Source organism: Athene noctua, chromosome 5 (genome assembly GCF_965140245.1).
Source record: "Athene noctua chromosome 5, bAthNoc1.hap1.1, whole genome shotgun sequence".
NCBI lineage: Eukaryota > Metazoa > Chordata > Aves > Strigiformes > Strigidae > Athene > Athene noctua.
In genome coordinates this window covers 28,149,236-28,170,172 of record NC_134041.1, presented here as the reverse complement: position 1 = coordinate 28,170,172, position 20,937 = coordinate 28,149,236, and the positions used below count along the sequence as shown (strand labels likewise).

Here is a 20,937-nt window from a genome sequence, read left to right as displayed (position 1 = left end):
GTCCTGCAGTGTTTCTTTTTATCCTGCAACATCTGCTTAGATTAGCAAACAAAACCATGTGTGACAGAGCTCAAATGACAGCTACTTCTGTGCAGCTCTGAGAGCCACATGTGGCATCTATGGCAGCCGCAAGATGTTTTAACCCTGCTGGCGCCAGCTGTATCCTGAAACACTTGTTCTTTTTCAAAGTGCTATTACACAGTATGTGCCAAAGAGCAGTTGCGACTGTTTTTTCATGTTTCAATAAACACAGGTAAGACGTATAGCATTTAGATTGATACAGAGTCTTAAAACTGTCTGCCTAAACCAGCTTCATGTGGAAATATCCACACAACCATCGTTCAAAACAAACAGCCATTCGTTACTCTAGCTACTCATTTGACTACTGAGTGTCACAGATGTGTATATGAAGTGTGATGACAATAAGGGGGTTTTGTCAATTAAACCTTGTATTCAGATAATGGCACGGTGCCACACTAGTCCTGATTACAGTGAGTCACAAAACTAATGACTGCTGACAGGTTTCTTCAGTTCAGCCGTGCACGGCAGGCAATTATTGTTTAAAAATGCAGCACTCTTAACTGGTCTGTCTGCTGACAGACCTTTGTTAGCTTCTTCAAATTCAAGATTAGGTTTCCCTTGCAGTCTGGGCTGCTGAATTATTTGTAGCAAACAATTTTTCATTGAAAAATGCAGCCCACACATAAACATGAATAGAGAGGAAAATTTGACATCAAGCACAAGTGGCAATTCTCAGCCACTAGGAAACCAAACGATGACATCCCTCCAAAGAAGCCAGAAGGCACATGCCTTTAAGAAACAGTGTCCTGTGCTGCTAATAAGCAGGTGACTATACTGCAAAATTTCATGTGAATGGACACCAGTGTTTTCTCCCTCACACTGAGAGATGTGATAGGACCCTCAGCTCATGACAACTGTGCTTGGAATACCACACTGGAGAATGACACCCTGAGAGTTTAAAAGCCACAAACAAGAAACTTCAGTACTTTCCACAACACCACCTTCCTTTGGAAAACAAAATGCAACCAAAGCAGCTCCAAACTACTAGGAACTAAATCAAGTTAACACCCACCTTGCTAGCTAGTTAATATGTCAAAGCTGAAAGGGAAAAAAAACTCGCACACATCTGAAAAGCTATTTCTGTTCACACCTACTGTTTACTGTGAGCTACTGTGGAAAAACTTATTTATCTGCACAGTGACTTTTGAGAGCTTACCCCTTTTCTACTCATATAGTATATGACCAAAAGGAAGCCTGAAGAGATTAGGATCATATGAAACTCAATATCTGAAGTTTCTAAAAATCAAGAGTAAAATCTAGAGAGATAAGGGAGATGGAAAATGAATCAGGCCTACTGCTGACACTTCCAATTCATCTACTTCCAAAGGACTGTTTTTTATTATACGGATTAGAAAAATGGTTTAGCACTAATCAAAAATAAGATATATCAGATCTTCCTGCCTGTAAGAGAGCTCCAGCCATTGAGAGCTTGCAGTTGAGAAGAAAAGCAAAGAAAAAAAAAAAAAGTATCAGCACTGTCTTCTGCCACAATGCTTGCATACCTGGTCAGCAACTCCAGGCAGGCAAGCAGATAAGAAGCTATTTCTCCTCATTTTTTGACAAGCTGCTGAATTCCCTGTTTACTGTTAGAAATCCTATTAGACAAGCCCAACTACAGCTCTGTCTTCCTGAGGCTCTAAAGTGACCCCGTTCTCCCATTATATCCCACATGGAGGTAACTGAAAACCGTTTCCAAGCTTTGGCTATTAGCTATATCACAGTCAGAACTTACATCTGTCCCAATTGCTGGTGTGGTACTTTGAAGCAAGGGCTTAGTCACTGGTATTTTGCTGTTCGTTGAGCCATTTCCAGCAGCTGGAGGCAACGTATTCACCCTATGATTGTGAAACGGCATGGTCCCTCCAGTAACAGCAATGACTGGCTGGGAGGCAGGAAGCACCCCAGAAGCCTGGAGCTGTACCACAGTGGGCTGGGGGAGCACCACTGATTGACCTAGAACACAAGAACAAACAGGAGTACTTGGCATATGACATGAAATTGTTTTGTACATGACCTCCAATACAGGAGGTAGAAAGATTTGCTTTCTCTCATGCTCTGCACAATTTATCTCAGGACCAATCCTACAGCATTAGTACATTCCACAGGATAGGAATGGGGGAGAAAAAAAAAAAAAAAAGCTGAAAAATTTGCAGGGCTCTTAATCCATCCTGCAAACCAAAACCACACATATTAAAGGGATCCAATGAATCAAGCTTTCTCCCAAAAGTCAATACTCGTTAGAAACATTACTCATTTCAGTATTGCTAACACTTGATGCACTTTGAGCAACTTTTTCAAGAATTTAGCCAGCTTACCTAATCCTCCTCCCTTTTGTCATCCCTACTTTATTGCTGTATTCAATGGAAAACTTACTACACAGAAGTGACTCATACTATACAAAACAACTCAGAAACAGCATAGAGAAGGAAGACGAACGAGAAAGAACAATGCAAGTTACACTTTCAAAATATAAGTTAAAGCCTCAATTAACACTAACACATGACCAATTTTTTTTAAGTGTCCTATGTAAGAAATTTCATGCACAAGCCTAACAGAACTTAAAGAAAAGCAAGCAGAAAAAATGAGGTAATTTTGACAGAGTTTGAAATGGAATTAAAAACAATCACTTCCAAGAAATTTCAGTCCAAGAACTACATTTTACTCAAGCAGGTGCTCGAGTAATATTCTGTTGTCTGAAAACACATGAATGTCTCTCTAACCCTTTGTAACAGGAAAAACTCGCCAGCTTTCAGAAACAGCACGTTCCATCTGAGCATTCCAACCAAAATGCATGACAATGTATTACAGCATTTACCCAACCGCTGGAAGGCAAAAAATTAAGTAATTTACCTAGCACTAAGATCTTTAATGAATGAGGTGTAGGATTAGATCTCCTGTTTGTACAGATAATCTCGAAGACATCATAAATTAGTACTACCCTATTTAAGAACCTCAGATGGTGAATTTGAGATTATTTCAACAATTTTTTAGTGCATAAAGTACATGACGCTCCAAGATCATGCTTTCTTCCATAAGCTTTTATGAAAAGGACTGTAAAAATATCATTCCTCATGCTTCTCTGAAGATAATGGCATATTTCAAACTGGTAGCTCCAACTTGTCACATGCAGGGAATTTTGATTAATGAAAAAGATCCTTATGGGTTTTTTTATGGTAGTGGCACAACAGGATTTTTAAGCACACCATCAGTTAAAGTAAATACATGGCATGCAAATACTTTCTCAAAAGTATTTCCTCTATAATGCCTTACAGAAACTACTCTCCTGACTTTTCTCCAGGGAAAAGGAGAAGTTGATCTTCACAGTACTATACTTATAGCCAAAAAATCCATATCCCCAGCATTCCTTACTCCAGATGGCATTTTATCAGCTGGAACATCAGAAGGAATAAGAATTAGGTCACACTGACTGTGCTGACCTGCATTTTAAGCGGTCTAAGAATCTTAGGCATGTTGTAACAAATGTCAGAATCTCCACCTTTGGCTTAACTCCTAATGGAAGAGTAATTAGTAACGAAGACAAATTTTTCACTATTGTAATAATTTCTAGATACGTGCCCTTAAGTATTTGTCTCCGTTTCCTTCCACACTTCAGTGCCTGTGTAGACAACTGCAACCGTCTGGAGCCATCAGCTGGTGAAAACAAGCAACTGCATCTGACAATCTCAGCAATGCATGACCCTATTGCCTTAGCTGAAGAGTAAAATAATGCTTTGGATTCAGTAATGAAGGCTCAAGTTATTTCAAAAATGTTACAGGGAAAATGGAGGAATGAAGAATTATCAGTGCACAGGAAATAACTTGCCTCTTGTTAACTACCTTGGAGCTGTAAGCAACTTTTCTAACCTCTGACATGGCTCTCAACTTTTATCAGATTTCACATCCTATTTAATGCTCTTTAGTCAGATAAAAAGCCATAAACTCATGTTCCCACCATTCTGTGTCAGTTTCATGTGGGTAAAATAAAGCTTTTATCACTCCCCCTAAGCTTTCAAGCTTCATTCAAGCCATCCTAACTAATTCTGCCTCTGGTTACAACAGAATAGCACTGTAATCACCTTATGCACCACTTGCCATCACAAGTAGAGCAGAGCAAAGGGGCCCCAGAGAGATCCTTCCAAACCAGAAGTTTTACCTCCACAGCTGACATGCTCAGCATAGTCTCTTTTGCTATACAGTCTTCCATTCCACATAATGCCCAGGTGAGTGCTCTTTCTCATAGGACTATATGAGAGAGGAATAAGGCCATCTGCTCAGCCTAAAGCTTTTTCAGTAAAGCATGTAGGACCCCTCTTTCTCCTCCTACCCCTCGTTTCACCCACCAAATCTAACTTCATTCTAGCAACCATCCCAAACAGACATAGTGTTTACCCCCAAGACCTGGCTCAGTCAGGACAATCCACCTACCTTTAGGAGGTGCTGGCTGGATGTTAACAACCGGCTGATGCTTTGGCAGTGGTACAAGCGTGGGAAGAGTCTGAATAATGATAGTTTTAGCTGGGATACCAATATTAGGCTGAGCTTCAGGTACAGCAGGCAAAAGGGGCTTCGGTTGGATCAAAGGCCTGGACGCTGTCTGACTACATCTCTTCAGGGTCCTTGCAGAAGAATTATTTGCTAGGAAAGAAAAAAGTCAGAGTTGGACCAGAAAATATAAAATAAAGAATTCAAACAGTAATAACAAGGCTTCTGGTATTTTTTTTTAACCCATCTATAATATTTGCTAAAAGATCACAAATTCAAGTCAGAAATGACAGGATATACTAGTGTCTGTTAGTTAAACACTAGTATGCAAGACAATACACATACTATCTACAGAATCAAAGTAACTTGATCTCATACCAGATCGAGAAGCGATGCTGACAGTAGGCTTCTTGCCTCCATCTCCGGCAGGCGATGCAGGGCTTCTGCAACTCTTGCTGTAGAGAGAGATGGGAGACATCTGGGAGCTACAGCTGAAGTCCACATCATCCTGCAGACAGCAAGTACATGAGATTAATGATACAGAAACACATAAAAGTGTATCCTAGCAGTTCAGAGCATAACTGCCTTTCATCACATCTGTATTGCTGCTGCAGAAAACAGGAGGTAGGTTTTGTTCTGCAGTTTTATTCTGGTGAATGCTAAGTACCGCTGAAAACCAAACAAGTACTTCTCCCTGTCAGCAGAGTGATGGGAGGCAGAGGCCAATAACTGCTAGACTCAGAAGCCTTTAGAAGGCATTCTGTTTGGCAACCAGGCTAATAAACACAAATGAGGAAACGGAACTGAACCATGTCTTTTTAGAATGGGTTACAGCAGAAGAAATAAAACACCACTGAAAGGAAGTTGTTTCTGTAAAGGTTGGAAAGATTAGCTGTTTCCTTTTATGCCATGAAGTTGATCAGACAAGTAAATCACTGGGCTTTTTTTTTTTTTTGCCACAGCTGGTTCTAAGTGACTGCTGCTATCTGCATTACATGGAGGTTTCTGCATACAGGCACATTCTGCACTGGAGAGTCCACAGACGATGGAGAAGGGACTGAACAATTTGAAGTGGCTGGTGATAAAGGTTCTGTCTTCAAGCTTGCATCTGCAAGAGGCAGATAAAGACATTTTACTGTACAAGTTTTTAGCAATAGGAGATCAGTAAAGAACATGTTGCCCTACACCACCTATTTAATTCCTGAAGCAAGGCACATCAGAAAACATAGCAAGATTAATGATACTGAACAGCTTAGCTTGTAGGGCAGTCCTCACCAGCTGTACCCATCTTACAGAAAGCCAGCATGATGGCCCATCACAGAGCTAAATGCTGTAGGGAATCAAATAGTTTCACATAAGTTAGCACTATCCTTATGTTGTAAAAGCTCACTCTTGAGGTGTGACTATTCCACCCCCACCCCACAAAATACAGAAGGTTAATTACCTGTATAAGCATGGCCTTTAATATTCCAAAGGTCTGAGTCCCAAGACATCAAATCCAAATCAAAATGAAAGTTATAGAGATCATTTTCCTGAAATGACAGTTCAGACAAAGAAACAATACAGAAAGACAATATACATTGAAACCACCAGCCATTATATTCACATTTTGTTTTGGGTTTGTGTTGCAAGCTTTGGTAGTAGGGGGGCTACAAGGGGTGGCTTCTGTGAGAAGCTGCTAGAAGCTTTCCCCATGCCTGACAAGAAGCTTTCCCCATGCCTGACAAGAAGCTTTCCCCATGCCTGACAAGAAGCTTTCCCCATGCCTGACAAGAAGCTTTCCCCATGCCTGACAAGAAGCTTTCCCCATGCCTGACAAGAAGCTTTCCCCATGCCTGACAAGAAGCTTTCCCCATGCCTGACAAGAAGCTTTCCCCATGCCTGACAAGAAGCTTTCCCCATGCCTGACAAGAAGCTTTCCCCATGCCTGACAAGAAGCTTTCCCCATGCCTGACAAGAAGCTTTCCCCATGCCTGACAAGAAGCTTTCCCCATGCCTGACAAGAAGCTTTCCCCATGCCTGACAAGAAGCTTTCCCCATGCCTGACAAGAAGCTTTCCCCATGCCTGACAAGAAGCTTTCCCCATGCCTGACAAGAAGCTTTCCCCATGCCTGACAAGAAGCTTTCCCCATGCCTGACAAGAAGCTTTCCCCATGCCTGACAAGAAGCTTTCCCCATGCCTGACAAGAAGCTTTCCCCATGCCTGACAAGAAGCTTTCCCCATGCCTGACAAGAAGCTTTCCCCATGCCTGACAGAGCCAATGACAGCTGCCTCCAAGAGGCCAAAGCCAAGTCCATCAGTGACAGTGGTAGTGCCTCTGGGATAACAGATTTAAGAAAATGGAAAAAAACCCAACACGTGGGAAAGTGATTGCAACCTGAGAGTGAGAATATGTGAGAGGAACAGCTCTGCAGACACCAAGGTCAGTGAAGAAGGAGAAAGAGGAGGAGGTGCTCCAGGTGCCAGAGCAGAGGTTCCCCTGCAGCCCGTGGTGCAGACCCTGGTGAGGCAGCTGTGCCCTGCACCCATGGAGGTAACAGGGGAGCAGATCTCCACCTGCAGCCTGTGGAGGAGCCCACGCCAAAGCAGGTGGGTGCCTGAAGGAGGCTGTGATCCTGTGGGAAGCCCACACTACAGCAGGCTCCTGGCAGGACCTGTGGCCCTGTTGAAAAAGAGAAGCCCATGCTGGAGCAGGTGCTTGTCAGAACATGTGACCCCATGGGGGACCCGTGCTGGAACAGTCTGTTCCTGAAGGACTGAACCCTGTCGAAGGGACGCATGATGGAACAGTCTATGAAGAACTGCAGCCCATAGGAAGGACTCATGTCAGAGAATTTTGTGGAGGACTGTCTCCTGTGGGAGAAACCCCATGCTGGGGCAGGGGAAGAGTGTGAGGAGTCCTCCCCCTGAGGAGAAAGGAGCAGCAGAGACAGTGGGTGATGAACTGACCACAACCCCCATCCCCTGAGCTGCTGTGGTGGAAGAGGTAGAGAAAGCAGGAGCAAAGTTGAGCCCGGGAAGAAGGGAGGGATGGGGGAAGATGTTTTAAGATTTGCTTTTCTTTCTCATTACCCTACTCCAATTTGATGTCAGTAAATTAATTTTCCCAAGTTGAGTCTGTTTTGCCCATCACAGTAAACAGTGAGTGATCTTTCTGTTCTTATCTCCACCCATGAGCCTTTCATTATATTCTCTCCCTCCTGTCCAGTTAAGGGAGCAAGAGAGCGGCTTTGGTGGGCACCTGGCATCCAGCCAGGATCAACCCAACACACATTCTTATGGGTCTGGAAAACAAAAGAAAACAACACAACCATCACTTCAGTTGCCTAAGGCATGCAGAGATAAAAGCCCTTAAGAGGACAGTTCTCAACTGGAATACACAAGACTACTTCTTTTAAATCTTAGACCTGTGGGAAAGGAGCACAGAATCCCTAATTACTGTACTGTTATCAGTAATTTGTAAAGCAAAAGTGCTAAATCCAGTCATTGAATCAGCTCATAGAAAGCACAAGTTTTAGGAATTTGTTGCCATCCTCCCCCTCACCTGCACTGAAAGATTTACCTAATGCCCTTCCATCATCACATCCCAAAGTGCTTTATAAACTAAAGCAGCAAGAGTGGCAGTCTACCAGCAGGAAAGACACAAGGACTGATTTGCTCAACATCTGATGAACAGTATGTATTAGGTCTCCCTATGCTTGAATAAACTGACATCATCATTTCCTAAAACCAGGAACACCAGTTTCCTTTTCCAACAGAAAAGAAAAAAAAATACTAAAATCACTTAATATGCATTATTTACTTGATCTTTAAAACAATGATCAAGTTTTTTTCTCCATTTTTTCTGCTGATGCATGTCTCAGTTCCCTACTCAAATGTGACATTTTTTATGAGCACTTGCATGAAAAATATAAATATCACATACCCAACTTATACAAATATACAGTGAACATTTCTTGCTAAAAACTATCCTGCAAATGTTCCTCTCCTTACATTCTCAACTTGCTCAAAATCTGCAGACTGCATAGATATTAACACTTATAGGGTAGGATAAAGAAAAAGCTCATTAGAGCGCGTTGATAGGAAGAATGACCAAAAACCACAGCCTGAGCTGTTCAGCGGGAGCCTCCATACAGGTAACCAATGCTGTCCTGCTGATGGGCAACACCTTGCCCTTGTAAAATCAACCAGTTCCTGCATTTTCTCCGGTGCCTGGCTCTACAATGCCTGGAAGAATGCTCTTAGTACCTGAGATTTCTGTTGGATAACCCAGGGGTTGTGCTGGAGGTGGGTTAGGAGCTAGTGAGCAGAAAGAAGGCAGAGGAAGAACGAAGAGTGGAGAATCCATGAGGCAAATGCCCTGGGGCAGAAAAAGCAGTATGTACAGACACTAAAAAACATGGGGATTAACGCATAAGGTTGCAAGCAAAAGTTTTAGAAGAAAATCCTACAACAGCTAAGAAAACAAGAAACCATCTTATAGGCAAGCTGATGAAGCACAGTGTGGGTGGATGAGGATGTAACGTCCCCACGCTTCTCCACACCGCTTCTTTCACGCAGCCCAGAAGTTCCCTCGCCCCAGCACCGCCTCGCGCGGGGTTACCTTCATCAAGTGACAACACAGCTTTGCCTCGACACGGCACCACAAACTTTCACCTTAAACTTTCTTCTTTAAGCGTGGCTTTTAAGTCTCTAGCTTTGACACCGACGGTTTAGTGAGATGCTGACAACTCTGCCGCTCAGCCGCCAACGCAGGGGCGAGCGGCTGAAGCCCAGTGAGACACCGGGCTCCAGCCGCCCCGCTCCAGTGCCGCCATAAAACCCGGGGAACACCCCGGGGCATGACCCGCGGCCGCCACCAGCCCCCGGGCCGGGCCGTGGGGGCACACGGCCGGCGGAGGGAGCCCGGCCTCCCGCCGCCCCGCCCGGTACTCACGTCGGGCTCGTCCCTCGGGGCCCGCCGCGGCTCGGCGGCGCCCAGCAGCTCGCTCAGCTCCTCGCCCAACACCGCCTCTGCGGGAGAGACAGCGGCCTCAGCGCCGGCCCGGCCCCGGCGGGGAGCACCCCGCCGCCCGGCCCCAGCCCCCGAGCCCGCCGCCGCGCTCACCCCAGTCGAAGCCCCCCCCCGGTGCCGGCAGCAGCCCCGCCGGCTCCCACTCGGCCTCCGCCGCCGCCATCGCTTCCGCCTTCCTCCCGAAGCCCACGTCTCCTTCCGGGCACTGCCCCGCCCCGCCTACGGCGGCCGCCGGCGGACATACGGCGGGGCGGGGCGCGCCTGGGCCCCCACGGCCCCTGCCCGCGCCGGGGCTTCGCTTCCGCAGCCCGGGGCCATCCCCACCCGCACCCAGCACACGGAGGCGGCTCGTTAGACACGGGAGTTTATTCAGGCCCCGCTGACACGAGCCTGTCGCCAGAAGCACGAGTGGGGGGAGCCGCGGGGGAACGTCCAAAGGGAGGGTGGCAGCTCCGTGAGGGGAGGGGGCTGGCAGCAGGCGAGGGAGGCGGCCCACGGCCCCAGGTTGGTCTTCAGATGCCTTCACGCGTGCGGGCCGCAGGGCAGGGGGTGCACACGCAGCGTGGGTGTGGTCTCCACGCGGCAGCATGGGTCCGGACTGCATCCAGAGGCGTGAAGTCCCTCGAGGCCCCAGCAGCGCTGCGGGACGTGGTGGAGTTTGGTCACAGCCAGGCTGGAAGTACAGGAGAGCCAGAGCTGGCATTACCCCCTTCAGTGCTGCACAGAAAATTGTGGGTCCCCCCTTCCCTTCCCAAGGGGTGTCCCCACGTGGGAGCACCCCAGCTGGGAGGATAGATGCCCAGGTGAATCTTCCACACGTGACTCCCAGCAGAAGCAGCGGGGAATGTTTCCAGCACGCTGTGAGAGCACAGGGTGCTGTGAGTGTCACGCCAGCACTCACCTTACAGGTTGGCATCATATGCTGCGTTGGTGAAGATGCCCGGCGATCCTAAGTCACTAGAAAACAGACACAAGGGTGTCGCCTTGGGGGAGAGGGCAGGAGCATGAAGGGCATGGGTCAGCACAGACCCTCAGCCCCAAAAGGGCTCCCACTGTGTATAAAAGCAGCCTCACACGGGCAGGTCTGGGTGACAGCGGGGTGACTGCGGGGCTGGGATGGTCACAGGGCAGAGCCACCCTCCTGCAGAGCACAGGTCTCACCTGGTGGGGTTCAGGAGCTTCTTCTTCTCCTCTGATAACAGTGTCAAAATGTCCGTGTGGGTAGTGCAGATAGAAAAGAAATAACCAGTTCTGTTTAGTGAAGGACTTGAGAAGCTGCAGCAGCAGCGTCTGAAATTGAACCAAGTTTGACAAGCACAGGATGGAGTGGGGAGAGGGAGCTGAAGCAATTGCCTTCTACCCCTTTGCAATTGTGTTTTTCTAGCTCTGCCCTCCAAACCTGGCTGCTGACACTTCCAGCTGGACAAACTGCCAAGGAGGTGATGCCAGACCAAAGTGACTCAGAGCAAATGAAACATGTGGACTGAGGCAGTCACACTGTTAAACTCTTCTGATCATTCCACCCTCCCCTGGGACTCTCTAACCTCCTGGTCTAAGAACCCCCAGTCAAAGCGACCAAAGTGTGGGAGGCGTTTTTGTACCTCTGTTACTGAGTCGCTTGGCAAGGAGGGCAATGAGCATCCCTGAGAGCATGATGCCAGCTAATGCCAGAGCCGTGCCGCTGCTGTAAGCCAGGACTTGCTTTAAGAAGGGGGCACCATCCTCTGAAACAGATCAGCAGAGCTGCAGGTTAGAAAGTTGTCAGGACTTCACAGCACCCAAGCTTCTGGGGTGCCCCACCACATTCAAGATGTGCTGCAGGGGGCTGGACCCCCTCAGTGCTAGAGGAGCAGGGCGTCCCACCATACCTTCACAGACAGGGGCATGCCTGGTCCAGTTCCCTGTGGCTTCACACCAAAGCATCTCTGCTCCAATTCGAAGAAACCCCTCCTCGCAGGAAAAGGTGCATGTGGAGTTGTATGTGAAGTTCCCATGCACGTGAGAGCAGCTCAGCTGGCCTCTGCTGGGAGGGTCCAACACAGGGCAGCTGATGGCTGGAGATAAAGCACAGCAGCAGCATCAACAGGACAGGAATGATGGTGGTGGGATGGGGACATGTGGGGAGCCAGGGGATGAGCTACCATGGACAGGTGATACTAAGGGGAAGGGGATGCTGGGGTGAGCAGTCTGCTACAACAGAGCACTTCCAGACATGTGTGTGATCACAAGATATACCTTTGCACTGTGGGGTGTCCCCAGTCCAGGTCCCCATGGCTGTGCACTCATGGCTCTCCAACCCCATCAGCACAAACCCTGTCTGGCAGGAGAAGTCACACGTGGAGCCGAAGGCAAAGTTCCCATGGAGGTGGGAGCAGTTCAGCTCTCCCCAGCTGGGAGCACTGAGCATTGGGCAGGCAGTGGCTGCAGGGGTAGAGATACACTTCAAGCAGGAGCCTGGGGACTATGAGACTGAACTGTTGAGATGAGAGAATCAAGACACTGGAGGACATCCTAGGGTCAACCTAAGGCCTGTGACACCTTGAGCAGCAACTCTACCTTTGCATCGTGGAGCGTCCCCAGTCCATCTCCCGGTGGCTGTGCACTCACGGGTCTCTGGCCCCATCAGCACAAACCCCGTCTGGCAGGAGAAGACACATGTGGAGCCAAAGGTAAAGTCCCCGTGGAGGTGGGAGCAGTTCAGCTCTCCTTGGTCTGGAGCGCTGAGCACCGGGCAGGTGGTGGCTGAAGAGTAAAGAAGCAACACTTCAGGAGCTTGGGGACTAGGAGACTACATTGTTAGGATGAGAGGACCAAGACACCCAAGAACATCACAGGGCCATCCCAAGGCCTGTGACACCTTGAGCAGCAACTCTACCTTTGCATTGTGGGGTGTCCCCAGTCCATGTCCCTGTGGCTGTGCACTCACGGCTCTCTGGCCCCATCAGCACAAACCCAGTCTGGCAGGAGAAGGCACATGTGGAGCCAAAGGTAAAGTCCCCGTGGAGGTGGGAGCAGTTCAGCTCTCCTTGGTCTGGAGCTCTGAGCACTGGGCAGGTAATGGCTGCAGAGGTAGAGACACACTCCAAGCAGGGGTCAGGGGACTGTGAGGCTAAACTGCTCAGACAACATTAGGATGTTCTCCAAGATCAGTGACAACCTGAGCTCTAGCAGCAGCATTACCTTCGCAGCGTGGGGTATCCCCCATCCATGTCCCTGCGGCCGTGCATTCGCGCCTCTCTGGCCCCGTCAGTGCAAACCCTGTCTGGCAGGAGACGGCACATTTGGATCCAAAGGTGAAGTCCCCATGGAGATGGGAACAGTTCAGCTCTCCTCGGTCTGGAGCACTGAGCACTGGGCAGCTGATGGCTGCAGGGATAGAGATACACTTCAAGCAGGAATCCGAAGGACTACAAGGCTAAAAAGCTGGAACCAAAAGGCTGGGGAAAATCCTGGTGTCACCGCAAGGCCAGTGACACCCTGAGCTCTAGCAGCAGCATTACCTTCACAGTGTGGTGAGTCCCCACTCCACGTCCCTGTGGCCATGCACTCACGGCTCTCTGGCCCCGTCAGTGCAAATCCAGTCTGGCAGGAGAAGGCACATTTGGATCCGAAGGTGAAGTCCCCATAGAGGTGGGAGCAGTTCAGTTCTCCTTGGTCTGGAGCGCTGAGTGCCAGGCAGGCGATGGCTGCAGCGATAGAAATACACTTCAAGCAGGAGCCTGGGGACTATGAGACTAAACTGTTGGAACAAAAGGACCAAAACACTGGAGAATATCCTAGGGTCAACCCAAGGCCTGTGACACCTTGAGCAGCAACTCTACCTTTGCATCGTGGAGCGTCCCCAGTCCATCTCCCGGTGGCTGTGCACTCACGGCTCTGTGGCCCCATCAGCACAAACCCCGTCTGGCAGGAGAAGGCACATTTGGATCCGAAGGTGAAGTCCCCATAGAGGTGGGAGCAGTTCAGCTCTCCTTGGTCAGGCACACTGAGCACTGGGCAGGCAATGGCTGCAGGGTGAAGGGGCACACTTCAAACAGGAGCTTGGGGACTGCAAGACTAAACTCCTGGGACCAAGAGGCTGAAGAACATGCCATGGTCACCCCAAGGCCAGTGACACCCTGAGCTCTAGCAGCAGCATTACCTTTACAGCGTGGTGAGTCCCCAGTCCATATCCCTGTGGCCGTGCACTCACGGCTCTCTGGCCCCGTCAGCGCAAACCCCGTCTGGCAGGAGAAGGCACATTTGGATCCGAAGGTGAAGTCCCCATAGAGGTGGGAGCAGTTCAGCTCTCCTTGGTCTGGAGCACTAAGCACTGGGCAGCTGATGGCTGCAATGGGAGAGCAGGTCTCAGGAACAGTATAGATTATATTAAATCTAGGCATTAGAGCTGAATCACAATCAAACAAAACCAAATCTGTGGTGATACGTCTTTGGTTTACCTTTCTCACCCAGACAAGTCTCACCTCTTCAAAACATAGTCAGTATAATAATTTTTCTGCTATAAAAATTATTCCCTGGGGAGGGTGGTTGCAGTTCTGCCAGAGCCCTGTTTATTCCTTGTACTAGCCCCGGTCACAGCCCCCAGGACGAAGGTCCACGGCTGCTGCAGTCCCACTCTTCTCCCTCCCTGAAGGGGAGCAGAGACCTGCCCCCATCCTTGTCATGGCAGCAGGGGAAGAACACCAGGTGGCTTTGGACTGTAGGGGACAGCTGCAGGCAGACACAGGACAGGGTGTGTGAGGGCAGGGCAGGCAGCCTCATCCCTCACTGTGCCCACAGCAGTGTCAGCCTGGCTACAGCAGGAGCCTGTGCTCGTTTTTGGAGTAAACATAACTGGCAATGCTTGCTAACACAACTTCATTATCAGCAAAGGCAACTGACTCATCTGATTCTTCAGAAAAAAAAAAATCACTTATACGTACAGCCATCAGGCAAAGCTAAGCTGGGAAAGCAAGCCTTTGAGAATTTGAAAAGCCTAGGGCAGGCAGGCTCAGCCCAGCTTGTTTGCGGGGACGTTTACAAAATTGGGAGCCAGCTCCTGACCGTACCACCACTGGGGATGCTGGCTGTGGAACACTCACATCACATCTCCTGCCTGTTCCCCTTAACTGCAGAAAGTTTTTCTGGTCTCAGCTGCCTAAAGCAAGCCCTGAGTTGGACCATAGGCATCATTTGGAGCACTAACTTCAAGGCAGGCTTTTTGTTTTTTAAAAATGACTGTGCTCACCCTCTGCCCCCTCCTGCTGGGTGTCCCAATACAGAGAGTCCCCAGTTGTGTCCCATGTCTGCTCCAGTCCTCAGTTCATCCCATCCTTTAGCAAGGCTGCAGATGCACCATGCAGCAGCACAGGGACGGTGAAGCAAGGCTCTCACACCCCCAAAAAACCCCAGCACCTCTCTGGAGTGCCCAGTGCCTGGCTGCAAACCCTTGAGCTGCTGATAGGAAGACTTTCCCTGCCCCTGCAGCATAACATGCCACAACTTTCTCTCTTCTGCGGCTTCCTGCTCCAGTCCATCCCTCCCAGCTTGTATCTAACCTCATCTTATGGGTCCTCACCCCTGCTCAAGGCAGCCCACCCGTGCCAGTACACATCCTTCCCCTAGTCGTGGGACAGGAACCCCCATTCACTCTTCTCTGAGGACCCCTGAGATGCTGAGCACCTTTCCAAGGTGGATTGGTGTGGGCTTGGGGCAATGGAGACCGTGCCACTGGGGTGATGGAGGTGCCAAGACACCATCCTGCCCTCAGGCTCAAGTACACACAAGTTGCTGGCACCTGTGTGGGATTCAGGACAGCGAGAAAGAGTACTGGGACAGCTGGGGAGAGCAGGGGGCTTCTCGAGAGCTCACAGCCGCTCTGCCCTTCACAGCCTTACTAGGAAACTGCTCCCCACATTCAGCACCAGGAGGTGCTTCCCTGAAGGGCAGGGGCATGGCAAATCTAGCCCGTTGCTTGCCTGAGCAGCATTGGGCACGCAGGGCTGGCCCCCCCAAAACATCAATGCCACATCCCTGAGACCCCCAGCCCCTGGCAGGCCCTACCTGTGCACGTGGGGGTGTCTGCTGACCACTGCTGGGAAGGCAGGCACCGCAGCGTGTCTACTCCTTGCTGCTCAAACCCCTCCTGGCACCTGAACATGCAGGTGGAGTTGTAGCTGAAGTCTCCATAGGGATGGCTGCAGTTCATGTGCACTCCCCTGGGCTCGAGCTTGGCACACTGCACAACTGGGAGAGACATGGCACCACCAGCCCGTAAGGAGCACATCAAACTTGCCCACTCTGCCACCGGGGCTCAGGCAAAATCTCCAGCAGGGAGGGAGGGATGGGGATGAATGGCTCACCGTCCTCGCACTCAGGGCCATGGAAGCCGGGGTAGCACTCGCAGCGGTAGCTCCCAATGGTCTCCACGCACTCGCCACGCTGGCTGCACTGGAAGGGCTGGCAGGAAGCTGTGCACACAGAGGATGGTCATCAGGAGCTGCTGGTCACCCTGCTGAGGTCCCCAGCCCACGCAGTTTCAGTCCATACTGTGATCCCCCCACTCACCCCGGTAGCACAGCGCCTTTTTCTTCTGGTTGCAGGACTCATCGTTCCACTTGCCCGACTCCTGTGGCCTCTTGATGTAGATCTCCACACAGTCCTGGTTGGAGCGGCGGTTGTTGGGCTCCCTGGCTGCCCAGTTCTCCGCCTCCTTCGTCAGCACCTTCCTGGTGCCCACCCAGGTCCAGGTGCCATGCAGCTTGCGGATGCCGATCCAGTAGTAGCGCTTGTGGAAGGGCAGGCTCCTGTTGAGATACTCGATCTCCTGCTTGTTTTGGATTGCCACCAGGTCAGTGAAGAAGGTCTGGCAGTAGTTCCTGGCCTGCTCCCATGTGTAGTCCCCTCGGTCACTGTAGTGGTACGTCCAGGCATCCACCTCCACCCATGTCACTGCACCTATGAGAGAGAATGAGGTCTGGGATTAATGCAGAAAAGATAGGAGTCAGGTTGGGGATGGGGTCACTTGTGACGTGAGGGTGGGCTAGGGCTGGCATCAGGGCAAAGAGATGCCAGCGACCAGCTGGGTGAGGGGAAGGGACAAAGGGAAAAGCGTGGGTGAGAATGGGGCTGTAATGGAGACCTGAGTGGATCAGGCATGGCCAAAGGAGCTGAGGTGGGACAGAGGGGGACAGCACAGGGATGAGAAAGGTGGGGGAGACAGGGTGAAGGCTGAGACAGAGGGCAGCATGGGATGGGGCAGGCAGAGCACAACTAGCAGAAGAGCTCCAAGAGGTGATGCCAACACCTCCTCCAGTACAAGGGGTGAAAGCCCAAACTCACAGCCCCGCTGCCCTGCACACAAATGTTTCCCAAAGGGGAAAAGCCGACATAATGACGGTTTCTTAAACAAAGTTTCTGCCTGGAACACAGAAGTGTACCACTTCAGTTTTCTTGCTTTACACTTCTACATGAGACTCAGCTCAAGGCAAGCTCAAGGCACAGCAACGAGCATGCCCTCAACTCCAAAAGCATTTGGATCTCATGCTGGTCATCTGAGCCAGAGATGGTCTGAAGAGCCCTGTAAAATTCAGTATTGCAAAATAATGTCTTGCAAAAGTCAAGTTCACATCCTGGTCATGCCTACCAGTCAGGGCAAAGCCAGAGATTAACTGGAACACACACCCAAAAGTGAAAGGCACTTTGCTGAAACCCTGCTCTTATTTACAGCAGTTCACACCACAACTTGATGCAATCAAAGGATTTTAGCCACAAAATAAAAGCTTCCTCCCTCCTCCCCAGAAGCAGGTGTCTCCACAGCTGAAAAGTGATACCGGGATCGTATCTCCAACTGTGCAGAAAGTGAGATGGGGAAACAAATTTGCTCCAGACAACCAGCCTGGGGTACTGTATGTCTCAGGAGAGTGTATCACACTGTGGTCAGGCAGGAAAAGGTCTGGGCATTGCAGATTAGATGCAAATCTAGGGCTTACCAAGCCTAATTAGGGCTCTAGTTTTGTCAGTAATTACACATTTTTCTAAGCAAAAGTCCCGTAATTTGTCTGGTTTTCCTTGTGAAAGAGCAAACTATCCACTTTGTTCAATAAAACTGAAGCCAAGGAAAACTTGGCCTTCAGCAACAGCCCTCCTTTTCACCCCTTGGGAGCTTGGGGCTGCAGGACAGAAGCTCAGGGCATTTCCTGGGAGCCTGCCCCATCCTCAGCTCCCACCACCCACCTCCTGGCCCTCACTACCCCTGCAGCACATCTCAGGGCAGCTGCCCTGCTACACTCATACATGACATCCCCAAACCAAGAAAGACCATCTGCTATGTGCCCATCTTCCACATGTTCTCCTGCCTTTCCTCCAGCTCCGCCAGTAACACCCTCTGTAGCACAACTCATCCCCACTCCTTCCCCTCAGCCTTATGTTACCTCTCCCTGCCCCACCTGGTGCTGAACCCCCAGGTGGATGCTGTTTGCCTGCCCCTTTTGACCCCTCGGCTTCCCTGGCAGCCCCCAATGCCTTCCCCAGGGCAGTGCTCCACACCCACCACACTCAGGGTGCCTTTACATTTTTGTTTTCCCCTCAGAGCTAAATCTCAGCCTCCTCCTGACACTTCTGCATTTGCCTCTGTTCCTTAGTTCAGTCATGAAAAGTCCTTTAGAAAATAACTCGGATCTCTAGGGACAGAGCAGGCACTGGCAGGTTTTGCTCTGTGCAATGCTAACGTGAAGGAAATACCCTACAGACAGCAAAACAAAATCAGTTTCTACTGATGTCAGTTATTCTCCTGATGTCAATTAGCAGCACCAGACCTGTGGGTCCTGTGGCTATGTCCATACCCAGCTCTGCAGCACGGGCATGGCTGTAGGCAGCGTGTAGAGATGCTGCTTGCCTTTCTCCAGTTCACAGTACAATGCACTGGCTGCCATGCTGCATCTGGGGAACCAGATACTCTGTGGGGACCACATGTGTGGCTTGGCCCTCCTTAGGGAGCATGGTCCTGCTGTGGGTCTAGCTGGAGGGAGCTGGCCCAGGCAGATGCAGCACCCTCCCAACCCAGAAGTATCCAGCCCTGGGGCTGGCATCCCTGGGGGTTGTGACTGACAAGCCCCCAAAATAACATTGCTGCTTTCTCCAGTTTCCCAGACCTGCAGGCACCTCGGCAGCAGGGTCACGCTGGGCTCACTGAGCAGGCAGCAAACAGCTTACCCCATGCGATGGCAGCAATGCCCAGGTAGCAGATGCCACAGGAGCCCAGAGCCCACGTCCTCCCAGCAGACCGCAGTCCCGCAGCAGTGCCCTGCATGCCAGAGAGGGAGACATGAGCATACATGTCCCACGGGAGATCACGCACCCCACTGTGCACCCACATCACTGCAAGGCAGTCCTGGTAGCCACAAGGGCACGTTGCTTTTGTACTGGCTCGCACGCAGGCACACATGGTGCCACTGGCCAGGTATGGTTCTGCTGCAGAAAGGGTCTCTCCAGCGAGGTGCTTTGGGGGGGCTGTGCCCACAGCACAGCTGGGCTGTGGGGGAGGAGAGGCTGTGCCAGCAGTGCAGTTCACTTCTGGGGAGCCCCTAAATCTAGGGTATGCCTTGTGCCCCCCACCCCTCCCCACCAACCCAGGGCTGGCATCTGCCTCCGCGGCAGCAGTGCCCTGTGTGCCCGACACGGCCTCACTGCCCGGGGCAGGGTCTCTCTGGGGCAGCCTGGGTCCACCCTGTGGGTGCCTGGCAGAGGCACCAGTTCCTGGCAGCACCTGCCCACAGCCCTGCCCTCTCCTAACCCCCTTTTCCAGGTAGACCCCGACTCATCCCCAAGGAAAGGAGTGGGACCTACCATTGTCAGCGTCGCGGACACGTCTGTCCTTTGGCAGGCAGCGGTGCTCATACTTCCTCCGAGCGCACAACACATCACTCCCTGCCCTTGGCCTCTTCCCCTCCCGCCCCAGCCTTGCTGCCAGCCCGCATCCTGCCCTGTGCGCCTGCCTGCCCCACCGCGGGGCTCTCCCACCTCCAGAGACCCTGCTCCCAGCCCAGGGCTGGAGGGGAACAGTGGGGACAGCCCTGGCAGGACTCAGCTCTGCACTTGCCCCACAGCATGGGAGCCAGGCGCATCCCCATGCCACCACGAGAGCCAACCTGCAATGAGCTGGGTCTGCCCGAGCACCTGTGGAAGGGTCCAGCCTCAGCCCACGGTGCCCAGGGCACCGAGACCTCCCTGACCCACCATGTTCATGTCGCAGTGCCCACACCGGTGGTCGGAGGACAGAGGAGGGATGAGGTGTGATGAGCTCCCACGCGGGCTGAGCAGGAGTGTGTCTTGCAGCCTCCCAGCTCCTGTGCCAGATGCTCTCCTTGCTTGCAGGCTTTTTGCTCTGGCTGTGAATCTTCATATATCGTTTATAAAAGACTTACACAATGTATTTTCCTGTCTTTGCCTTTAAGTCTTTAGCAGAAAGGTCCAAGAACATGCCAGAGGAACTTCCCCTGAGTTGTAAATATCCTTTATGAACTTCCACCAATGTTTCAGGAACATGCCTCATTGTGTCCACCTCCCCTTGGATCATTCTTGAATCACCATAAATCTTTCCTTACCCTGTTCTGCTTCTAAGTAAAATTGCCTTGGCAGGGTTTTCTGCAGGAATTACTCTGCTCACTTCCAGCTAAAGCCAAAGAGAAAGCCATGCAGGTCATATGCATTTTCCATTTCCAGTGAAAATGATGCTGCTCTAGTGGGACTCATACTAGACAAAAGGAGGAACCCATCCCAGAAAAGCCGCAACCCACTACAATGATTTTATACTTAGCCAATGTAAATTAAACTTGGTTCCTGTCTCTGGATATCTTCCTTGCAAAACATTTTACTGCAATTGTCTATTTTTATGAAATTTCTGAGGATGAGTCTGTATGTCCAGTAATTCAGGAGCACCTGCTTTCTAGCAGCTCATGTGCAGAGGGTGCGCAATTATGGCAAGGGAAGAAGTAGTCAGGTAGCCAGAGAGGCTGAGGGGAAGCTTCTGGGGCAGGAGAGCATCTCGAAATGCTGAGGGTCACGCAGGCAGGGTGGGAGCTGCCTCTCCCATGTAATGGGACACCCCCCTGGGAATCAGAGGTGCACAGCCCTGGGGAGGAGCAGGCTGTGCCCCTGTCATTTTCACTTCTGCTGAGACCCGACACGGTACGGCAGAGCAGTAGAAAAAAATATTCACACCTTTATTTTTGTAACTACAAATAGCTTCTGGTATTGTTTTAAAAACAGAAGCAAGGTGGCTGAGACCCAGAGGCTGCCACTGTGAATGGCAGAATGTGGCCAAGCTCAAAGCTGTTTGTGGGGACAGGTACGCTGGGCTCTGAGAGGGGGTCCTGCATGG

At 50.7% G+C, this 20,937-nt stretch overlaps 2 protein-coding genes across 6 annotated transcripts in view; both read right to left on the bottom strand.

Moving 5' to 3' along the window:
* The window catches only part of ATF6 (activating transcription factor 6), an 84,034-nt gene extending 74,275 nt beyond the window's left edge, over positions 1-9,759 (bottom strand). For 2 of the 4 annotated variants that reach the window (XM_074906784.1, XM_074906785.1), the window contains exons 1-7: positions 9,672-9,759; positions 9,501-9,577; positions 6,008-6,095; positions 5,559-5,671; positions 4,942-5,071; positions 4,507-4,716; positions 1,814-2,034 (exon numbers count right to left, since the gene is read on the bottom strand). In XM_074906784.1, the coding sequence (XP_074762885.1) occupies positions 1,814-2,034; positions 4,507-4,716; positions 4,942-5,071; positions 5,559-5,671; positions 6,008-6,095; positions 9,501-9,577; positions 9,672-9,741 (909 nt within the window). In that variant the 5' untranslated portion in view covers positions 9,742-9,759. The remainder of the gene's footprint in view (positions 1-1,813; positions 2,035-4,506; positions 4,717-4,941; positions 5,072-5,558; positions 5,672-6,007; positions 6,096-9,500; positions 9,578-9,671) is intronic. The other 2 variants (XM_074906786.1, XM_074906787.1) reach the window with 1 other exon arrangement.
* Positions 9,760-9,944: 185 nt separating this feature from the next.
* LOC141960765 (P-selectin-like) lies at positions 9,945-19,457 on the bottom strand. 2 transcript variants are annotated; one of them, XM_074906781.1, is made up of 17 exons: positions 19,404-19,457; positions 18,771-18,861; positions 16,125-16,514; positions 15,920-16,027; positions 15,621-15,803; positions 13,720-13,905; positions 13,400-13,585; positions 13,079-13,264; positions 12,759-12,944; positions 12,454-12,639; positions 12,135-12,320; positions 11,814-11,999; positions 11,447-11,632; positions 11,180-11,302; positions 10,740-10,770; positions 10,480-10,535; positions 9,945-10,251 (listed from the first exon to the last, which is right to left on the bottom strand). In XM_074906781.1, exons 1-16 carry the CDS (start codon positions 19,452-19,454, stop codon positions 10,481-10,483), a joined length of 2,520 nt encoding a protein of 839 aa, XP_074762882.1. In that variant the 5' UTR covers positions 19,455-19,457; the 3' UTR covers positions 9,945-10,251; position 10,480. The 2 variants fall into 2 exon arrangements, with proteins under 2 accessions (XP_074762882.1, XP_074762883.1); XM_074906782.1 differs by lacking the exon at positions 12,759-12,944.
* Between the last annotated feature and the right edge of the window lie 1,480 nt (positions 19,458-20,937).